The sequence below is a fragment of the Gekko japonicus genome, unplaced genomic scaffold, assembly GCF_001447785.1.
Source record: "Gekko japonicus isolate JY-2015 unplaced genomic scaffold, Gekko_japonicus_V1.1 scaffold1580, whole genome shotgun sequence".
NCBI classification, from domain to species: Eukaryota; Metazoa; Chordata; class Lepidosauria; order Squamata; family Gekkonidae; genus Gekko; species Gekko japonicus.
The window spans coordinates 22692-32861 of NW_015173719.1; the positions used below are offsets into that span (position 1 = coordinate 22692).

Below are 10170 nucleotides of genomic sequence, written 5' to 3' on the forward strand. Positions count from 1 at the left end.
CCCGCGAGTATCGTGAGTCCCCTTTCTTGTTGATTCTAATTTGTGGATTTTTGAAATGAAAGGGAAGCCGGGAGTGTGCATGTTGGGCGGCTGACGCTTACCTTTAATGGCTGCAAACCTAAGCTGGATGTCTGCAAAACATTTGGGAGGGAGGGGACCAATGCTCCCTCTAAGCTGTGGAGTCTTGTGAGCAAAAATTCTACTTTGTGAGCTGCTGGCATTCAAGCTGTGAGCGAGCGATTCGGCTACTGCATAAATTAGTTTTCTCTGGAGCCATCCTTCCTGAGCGGAGACAAAAATGCGTGAGCCGGAGGGTAAAAAACTGTGAGCTAGCTCACACTAACTCAGCTTAGAGGGAACACTGGAGGGGAAGACAATTGGGCAACAGTGTCAGAGCAACCAGCGCAGTACCTCTTCCACTGGTAAAAGCCCATCGACTTCACATCAGTGGTTTTTAAACGAGGGATATGAAAACCAGGCAAAAGACTTGGTTTGGCTGAGTGTTCTCCCAGGGCCTGAGCCAGTAACATCCGCAGCTACGGGAAATGAGGTAAGTGACAAAATTACTGTCCTTGTAAAAGGGTAGCCGGAAAGTCTTAATGTTCCATCGTTGGAGTGTTCCTAGTTTAGCTGTTGCCCCCTCAACGGCAAATTGTGGAGAGAGAGGAGGATAATTTTGAAATGTATCTCGGCTAGAGATGGGAGCGACTGCATTCGATTGGGTTACTTTCTTGGACCGCTGGCAGTTTGCACACAAAACCGTTCTGCCTGGAGAAGAGTTCTGCATGCCTCAAGTTGTCATAAGCTCATCTCAACTTCAGTAAGCCCAAGAGGGTTAGAACCAGTGTTCCCTCTAAGCTGAGTTAGTGTGAGCTAGCTCACAGTTTTTTGTAGCCTCCAGCTCACACATTTTTATCTTAGCTCAGGAAGGAAGGCTCCAGAGCAAACTAATTTATGCAGTAGCCGAATTGCTCGCTCACAACTTTAATGCCAGGAGCTCACAAAGTAGAATTTTTGCTCACAAGACTTCACAGCTTAATGGAAGCATTGGTTAGAACAATGCATCCTCAGGGATTTGGGGGTCCCCCTGGTCCTGAGGATTTGACAGACCTGTAGAAGATTAGCTGTTAACTAACTGGAACCTCCATGTTCAAAAGCAGAGTATCTGAAAGCCAGATGCTGGGGATAAGCCACTGGGGATAATAGTTGTGAGCTTCCTAAGACCTCTGGTTGGCTGCTGTGGAAGGTAAAACAGATATGAAAAGCAGCTGGAGCAGAAAGGGTGCCAGCTGTGATGGAAACCATTGCTGTTCTCAACCAAAGGTCTGGGAGAACATCTCTGCCTTACCGGCCCTGCGGGATTGCATAAGATCCCGCAGGGCCCTGGTAGTAATTGGCAGAGAGTTAGAACATAAGAACATAACATAAGTGATGCCAATGTTGGATCAGGCCAAAGGCCCATCCAGTCCAACACTCTGTGTCACACAGTGGCCAGAAATACCAGGTGCCCTCAGGAGGTCCACCAGTGGGGCCAGGACATTAGAAGCCCTCCCACTGTTGACCCCCCCAAGCACCAAGATGACAGAGCATCACTTGCCCCTATCTATACCTTGTGGCTAATAGCCACTGATGGACCTCTGCTCCATATGCCTATCTAATTCCCTTTTGAAGCCGTCCATGCTTGTAGCCGCCACCACTTCCTGTTGCAGTGAATTCCAAGTGTTAATCACTCTTTGGGTGAAGAAGGACTTCCTTTTATCCGTTCTAACCCGACGGCTCAGCAATTCCATGGAGTGCCCAGGAGTTCTTGTATTGTGAGAAAGGGAGAAAAGTACCTCTTTCTCTACCTGTTCTTTCCCATGCATAATCTTATAAACCTCGATCATGTCACCCCTCAGTCGTCATTTCTCCAAGCTAAAGAGCCCTAAGCGCCTTAACCTTTCCTCATAGGGAAAGTGTTCCAACCCTTTTATCATTCGAGTTGCCCTTTTCTGCACTTTTTCCAAAGCGATTCCACCAGGTTGGGGCCATTTTGGAAATCTTCCAGGGCCATTTGAAAATCTGGGCATAACTGTTTCCTAGTTGCCCGGTCTGAGATGATCTTGTGTTAAGCAAAGGGGGAAGTCAACAAGGGCTGTGTCTCAGTCCCTGGACTCGCTAGTGAAAAGGACCAGTCAGTAAGTGATGGGAAAGGTCTCAGCCTGAGACCCTGGAGAGCCACTGCCCATCTGAGTAGACAGTGCTGACCTTGATGGACCAAGCGTCTGGTTCAGTAGAAGGCAGCTTCATGTGTGTGCTTACATCTGTGATTTTCATGCTCGAACTGGAACTAAGCTTGCATGAGAAAAACAAAAGGGGAAAAACCTTGGTCGGATGTTCCTTGCTGAGCACTGGAAAATTGCAGCCTGTGAATAGAACGTAGTTGTAGGAAATGGAGGCCGGCGAATTTAATTTAGAGCATTTTGGTGAGCCATTCAAATGCGGTATTATAACAGGCTGGGTTAGTGCCTTCTTTTAAAAAAATTTTTTTCAATATAAAATAACCACAGACACATACCAAAAAACCATTAACACACACACACACACAAAAGACCTATAAGTTGCGAGGTTACAAGTATCTTCGTATTATATCTATTACATTACCTACTACATTGTACAGCTTTGGAATAATCAGTTTTTATCATCATATATTTTTCTGTAGATGTTCTGCATAGTATTGAAGATTTAATCTAAAATGTCTCCAAATAAATTTTTAAGTCTAAGTTGTTCATTTGTAGTATTCTTCAAACCATTTATAAAAGCTTGCCCATGTTGGGTTAGTGCCTTCTATGCGGGTGTGAGAAGAAAGGATCCATAATTATAAACAGACATAATTTCTTTCCTCTCTGGCATTTATCTGTAGAATGGGCACAACAGTGGCATACCTCACAAGGCTGCAGTGAAGGGAAACACGATGGAGACTGCACAGTGCTTGGCAAAATAAAGGCGAATAAATGGAAGATGGAGGCTGCCAGTTTGTAAATGCTAGAACAAAATAGGTGTGGTTGGTGACTGAGATGCTGTGCTCCAGAGCATCTGTGTCCGTGCCTTGAAAACATCTGGTTTCTCTCTCCAGCTTACACATCTGGAAAGAAGCTATGGGATGTCCCCGTACCTCAGGAGGAGCCGGCCAGCCCAGGAAAGCTACAGTGGGAGCCCCAGTGCCAGTATCAGCTGCGCCACCTACAGGACGGTGCCAGAATTTCAGCTCTTTTGCCTCCCCGCTTGGAAGGTCACTGGATTTCAACAGGGTAAGGGGCTTATAGCACTGGAAAGGATGGTGTAAACTCATCAGACGGCGCACAGGCGGATCGTCACTGTTGGCTGTGCCCCGCAATGGTTGTCATCAGATGGCGTCACTGTTGGCTGTGCCCCGCAATGGTTGGGAAACATTTCTATCTTTTGATGCTTCTTGCATTTGCTGTCTTTCAAGACTAGAATCTTCCACTGCTGGGGGAAATCTGCCAGTTTGCATCTCTGCTTTTCAACGTGGCCCTGAGCCCTAAATCCCAGATAGAATGATCCGAGACACATAGGCAAAAGTTCTACCAGACGATCCTCTGAACAACTTCTGTGCATGCTTCCTGCACTGATTCCATATTTGTTTCCACATTACATTGAGGTCACCCCAGTTTCACCCCAAACTTATCCCGGGATAAACAGTTGCTGTTATAACCAGGGATAAACGCAAGGTATTGTGTCCCAAGTTGAACTCTGATAAAGCCAGGGATGAGATCCAAGTGCGGAAAGGACCTATGTCCCTCTAAACCCAGCACTCTAGTTGGGTGTTTCACACTGGCCCTCGCTTTAATGGTAATAGAACTAATTCAAATAGTTAAACTAATTTTATTGTACCAAATTAAGGTTAAAGGGGTACACAGATTGCTTCTCTTCATTTATTCAGTCATGGAATCTGGATTTTCTTTTTTGCAAGAAAAAGAGTTCCTTTAGCTCAGAATTCGAGGTGCTGTGGAAACATTTATTTATAGCAGATGGGAAACACATAAATTACACTGGGGAATCCCAAGGTCACCCCTCCCAATTTATGTCTACATTGGGGTGTGTTTTTTTTGCAAAACAAAAGACACGGGATGATTTAGTTCATTCTAGTAAGCTTCATATTTCAACAGTTTATTTGTATAACCTGATTCCTGATCATGGCCGCCCATTGTGATTGTGGATGAAAGCCACAATTTCCCCCCCATTTGGCAATCTGCTGAACTTTTTTTAAGCATTCCCTTTGAATCTGTCACTTCCAGGTATTGTTTTCCAACAGCGAAGAGGTTTGTTATGAAAATGCAGTTGTTCTGTTCAGCTTGAATGTCTACCAATACACTGTCAGCATGGTTGAAACCATGTTGAAATTACAAGTTTCTAGTTGTAACGAAAACTTCCCTCCCTGTCTCCAGGTGTGAGGTTCGGCCAGGACCAGAATTCCTCACCCGTTCCTATATATTCTATGCCAACCGCCTCTTCAAAGCCTATCAGTTCTACTATCGAGACCCTTCATGCCGGGACCCCACCTACTCCCTAGTCATCAAAGGCAAAATCCGGCTCCGCCAGGCCTCCTGGATCACCCGTGGTGCTACGGAAGCCGACTACCACCTTCACAAAGTTGGCATCGTCTTCCACAGCCAACGGGCCATGCAGGAAACGGTTGCCCGTATCAACCAGACGTCGGGAGAGCAGTGCAGTGGATTCTTGTCACCTGGGCGGACATGGACACCAGGTGCCCTCTATGAGCTTCTGAGTGCCAAAGCAGAGCGGGATTGCACAGCCGGTCTGGGATTTGCCATGCACGAACTGAGCCTGGTACGGGTGGAGAAGTACGAGCAGCCCTTGCTGCTCCAGAAAAACCAGGGCAGCAGGGACGTGGAGGAGCTGTACCTGGGGGACATCCACACAGAGTGGTCAGAGAGGCTCCATTATCGGCCAACAGGATACCAGCGCCCCCTGCAGAATGCCATGGTAAGATCCCAGCTTGTATTTAAGGAGTTGCTGTTTTGTACAGATGAACTTTCATCTACACTCGCCTGATCGAGTCTACTGCCAGTTAATAGTCCTGAGTGCTGAGCCTCAGATTGTAAGAACTGTGCCTCAGTGGTAGAGCACCCTGCTTTGCATGCAGAAGATCCCAAGTTTAGTCCCTGGCATCTCCAGTTTAAAAGGTCAGGTAGCAGCAGGTGATGCGACTTTGACCTGTGACTCTGGAGCGCTGCTGTCAGAGTAGAGAAGTTAACAGACACAGAGGGGTAGCAGTATGGAAATCGTATTACATACAGAAATACTGCAACAGTGCAACCAATATAAATACAAATTGTGTTTTTGACTGCAAATTGAAATTACTCCCTGCACTTAGAAAACTAGTGCAGTGGAGAGAATCAAGATTTCTTCCTGAAGATCTAGTTGTCTGAGTATAGAGGTGGGATTTCATATCACATCACGTGCAAGACGTTTATTTATTTATTTATTGGATTTTTACCCCGCCCTCCCAGCCAAAGCCGGCTCAGGGCGGCTTACATAAAATCAGTACATAATTTACATTAAAACGTGACTGATTTGAATGAAAACAATTCTAACACCATTTAAGTATACAACTCAAAAAAGTGGTAATAACAACAATTCCCGATGGCTGCGATGTCAAAATCCACTCTTCTTATAGTTGTTTCCTCGATCTTCTTGTAGTTATCCTTCTGGCGACTGACACCAACCATCGGTCTTTATTTATTTATTTATTTATCATTTGTATCTATAGCCTGCCCGTTCCGCGAGCGGGCTCAGGGCGGGTGATATCATAAAACATACAATAAATAAAGTTACATTTTTAAAACAATTAAACAATTTGAAAATAATAAACGTTAAAACACAGTCACACTTCTAACAAATCAGCTGGCTGTGGAGGTTCCCTGGCATATTATTTGGGTTGATAGGGATTGTAGTGTATTCCAATTGACTTGAATACATGTACTGAATGTAACGTGAATCATTCCATTGCCATCTCATGTTAAGCTTTGTCCTGGGCTAGGATCCTAATGTAACCTATAGGAACACTAGCCCAGGAAGCAATATCCAATCACCGTGAAGAAGCTCCCTGAGCAGGAACGTTCGTGATTGGCCTTTATAGGTTCAACCTCATTGGTTGTGAAATGTACAGTAGGCGTGGCTATATTAGCCAGGAATGTTTAAATACAGAGCAGCTGCTATGTTAAAGCTGTTCTGGCTGACTAATGTTGATCTGTGTTGAAAGTGAGTTCGAGTTGAAGAATAAAAGCTGCATTCTTGCTGAATCACTCTCCAACTCTTTGTTAAGTTCGTGACTTAACAGGGATGGATGGCCCAGGCTAGCCTCATCAGATTTTGGAAGCCAGTGAAGTCCAGGGGTGCTATGGAGAGGTAGGCGATGGCAAGCCACCTCTGCTTGTCTGCCCTGAGCTGGTTGGCTCAAGCGAGCCCAATCTCGCAGGATCTTGGAAGCTAAGCAGAACTGGCCCCGGTTAGTACTTGGATGGGCGACCATCAAGGAAGTTACAGAGAGGCAGGCAATGGCAAAGCCACCTCTGTTCCTCCCTTGCCTTGAAAAACCTATGAGGACACCCTAGGTCTGCTTGACAGCTCTTTCCATCGCCAGACTGACACGATAACACACCTGAGATTATTTTGTGTGTGTTAACAGAGAAAGAAGAAGAAAAGGTATAGATGAAGGAAGCTGGTTAATGTTGCTAGCCTATTTGGACTCCGGGGAAACCGGGACCTCGGCCATACGTATGAGCCTTCCCGCAAAACCAATAGGCAGCTTTTAGGCTTGGATCTTTTGTGGCGTGAGCAGAGCCCCATTAGAGAAAGGGCAACTTGGCTGCCTCTCCTTCTCCCACTGCCATCTTCTGTGCCCCCTGAAATTGCCTTTATCGTGGGGGTCAAGGTGGGAAGCAGCAAGACGAGGGAGGAGTCAGTGAAAACAGGCCTCCACCTCTCCCGTGAGCAGAAGAGCCTTCTGCCAACAGGACGGAAGTCTGGGATCCAAGCTTCTGCCTTGAAGGGCCGCGATACATAAGATGTTTCTGAATGACTTGGGTCTGAGTTTCGACTCGCTTTCTGCACAGCCCCACAGCAGCGGTGGGGGAGGTCGTTTCAAGCATGCAGGCACCCAGTTTGTCTTGGGACTGTGGCACAAGAGTCGGGTCTCCTTCCTTTCCCTCTGTGCCATTTGGGGTTGCCAGGTCCCTCTTGGCAGCTGGCAAGGGATGGGGAGTGATGTGCCCATGTGACTTCCATTGTGACCCAGAAGTGATGTAGGCAAATCAGGGTGACGCTCTGGGGGTTTGGGGCAAAAACTCTCTGGTAGAATTACCTTCTACCCGAGAGTTTTTGCCCCAAAATAGAGCGTCACCACGACTTGCCTACATCATTTCCAGGTCATGTTGAAGTCACATAGGCACGTCGCTAAAACGTTGGGTGTTCCTCCCTTCTCTTTGCAGCAAGTCCCCCCCCCAGCCCGCTGATTGGTGGCAGAGAGGTGGGGCCTGGGAGCAAGCCCCCTCCCCCGGTGCCACTGCGAGGTCTGTCATCCCTAGGCCAAAAAAACAGCCTCCCACACAGGTGGGAGTTGTTTGCCCCATTTCGGAGTTGCATGTGCAGTGTTCTGAACCCAGCTCATTAAACCAGACCTGACTTGTTAAAAAAAGAGTTCTGCGTAGTTTGGCCCTAAGATCACTTGTGTAGTCAAATGGAGAAAGGGAAGCATTCCAGCAACTGATAGGTTCTAAATTGTCTTGAAAATTCTGCATCAAGTCCAAGGGCTGGAATTAAGGTTGCCAGGCCCCCCGGGGGGGTGGGGAAACCCCCGCTAATTGGGTCAGTTCCCCGCTGGCCTGGATCGGGCCGCCGGGGGGAAGCCCACCCCCAAAATGCCGACACAATCAGGCACATTGGGGGGATGCTCTGTCATTCGAGGGAAAACTCAAATGATACTGGTCCTGCCCCCAACGTGCCCAACGCAATGACGGCGCATGTGCCGAATATCTCCTGGAAAGGGCCTGGGACTCCCCCGCTAAAAGGTAATTCACACTTGGCAACCCTAACTGGAATCTTTAAAAATTAAATAAAAAGATGCGATTTTCATAGAAACTTGTTGATTTTTCAAAAGTGCCTCCAGAAGTGGCTGCTTCCATTCTGGTAACATTGGACTGTGACTATATCATGTGTGTTTTTCGGGACGAATAAGGGCTCATCTATAGTTAGGCTTGCCAGCCCTGGGTTGGGGAATACCTGGACATTTTGGGGGTGGAGGCTGAGGAGGGTGGGATTTGGGGAGGGGAGGGACTTCTGTGATGAGCCAGCTGTGGTGTGGTGCTTAGGAGCGCAGACTCTAATCTGGGAGAACCGGGTTTGATTCCCCACTCCTCCACATGCAGCTGCTGGTGTGACCCTGGGTCAGTTACAAGTTCTCTCAGAGCTGTTCTCTCACAAGCAGTTCTCAGAAGAGCTCTCTCAGCCCCACCTATCTCATGGCGTGTCAGTTGTGGGGAGGGGAAGGGAAAGGAGATTGTAAGCCACTCTGAGTCTCCAAGTGAAGGGCAGGGTATACATCCAGTCTCTTCTTCTCTTCTTCTGTGAGGTATAAGGCCATAGAGCCCACTTTCCAAAGTGGCTGTTTTCTCCAGGTGGACTGATCGGTGTCTCTTGGAGATCAGTCGTAATAGCAGGAGATCTCCAGCCAGCACCTGGAGGTTGGGCAACCCTATCTATAGCATCTTGGGTCACAGAAATAGTTCCGTTCCCAGAGCATTGCAGATTGTGCCTGAAGTAGAATACATTCACTAATTTTATCAGGGCACAAATTCACCTTTCCCAGTAATCTGGCTATAGATACGGCAATTCCTGATATCCCCAGAGAAGACAGGAATATGCCTTTTTTTGTGCCGGGGAGGTGGGGCTACAGGAAAAGTTGCATTTTAAAAGGGCTTACATGGGAGGCTGGCTCAGTGAGTATTATTAGAGCCTCTGTTTGTGCAAGGTTGTTCTCAAGTTCATGTAAAAAACAAGGAAAATGAGCGTTTATCCAATAAGCCATTAACCCACAGCAGACGACTCGTACCAGAGGAAATCAGCGGGGCTGGAATATACAGAAACTCAACTTTCCATTCAGTCAAAATGTGATTACACAGCCGGCCTTGGTTTCTTTTTTCTGGTTTTGTCAGCAGCTTGGTTTCTTTCCCAGAGTGTATTTTTTTTATCAAAATCATAACTAATCAATGTAGAAATGCGATTGAACTGCGAGATAGGAGAAGCAAACAACAGCAGGGAAAAATGCTTATGACTGTTACCAGATGGGAACTGGAATGAAGGCAAATGAAACACTTGTCAGAAGAGGAAGGGGGGGGTCGGGAACACTGTTTTCCTCCGGTACAATATTGCCGGAATTGGGATTCTAGAAAAAGAGAACACAAATGACAAACCTCTGGGAAATATGCTCCGATTGGCATAAAGCTGAGTTATCCTGGGCCAAAACCATATACATATGAGCAAAACCAGATGGTAAACATAAATGCTTTCTAAAAATTAATTTAAAACCACGCGATGGTGCACTGAAATACACTGACTTCACGACGACACTGTAATTAATCAGCTAACAGCTTTGCACAGCTTGTTACCCGCAGATGACGTCACTGCTTGCAGATAATTAGACACTGACAGTCGTAACCTTCCGAGTGACTGCACGCAACAGAGCAAGGGCCTTTGGGCCACACGTTTTTGGACTGAGCTTAGTAGCTAGTCAGGCATTCTTTTTGGTTGCCACCGGCTGTGTCCATCCCCCCAAATCCTCTTGGATGCACAGAGACCTTGGGAGAGGCCTAAGGCCAGTCTCTCCGTTTCATCACAGGCTTTGCAAAGAGTTCAGAAGCAGTGTAAGACTGTAGGGACTAGAAACTTTTAAGAAACCAAAGAAGTCCTAAAACTGAGATACTCAGGAAGTTAACCTATTTACACGCTCTCGTTATTTTTATGTAATTACATAAATATATATATACATATATATAATTAAAGTCTCCTGCCAACCTAGCAGTTCAAAAGCAAGAAATTGCAAGTAGATAAATAGGTACCACTTCAGTGGGAAGGTAACAGCGTTCCGTG

At 46.6% G+C, this 10170-nt stretch overlaps 1 protein-coding gene across 1 annotated transcript in view; it reads left to right on the forward strand.

Annotated features, from left to right (window-relative positions):
* The window catches only part of APCDD1L (adenomatosis polyposis coli down-regulated 1-like), an 18812-nt gene that overhangs the window by 943 nt on the left and 7699 nt on the right, over positions 1-10170 (forward strand). The window contains exons 2-3 of the mRNA XM_015423352.1: positions 3116-3290; positions 4449-5007. Of these exons, the coding sequence (XP_015278838.1) occupies positions 3116-3290; positions 4449-5007 (734 nt within the window). The remainder of the gene's footprint in view (positions 1-3115; positions 3291-4448; positions 5008-10170) is intronic.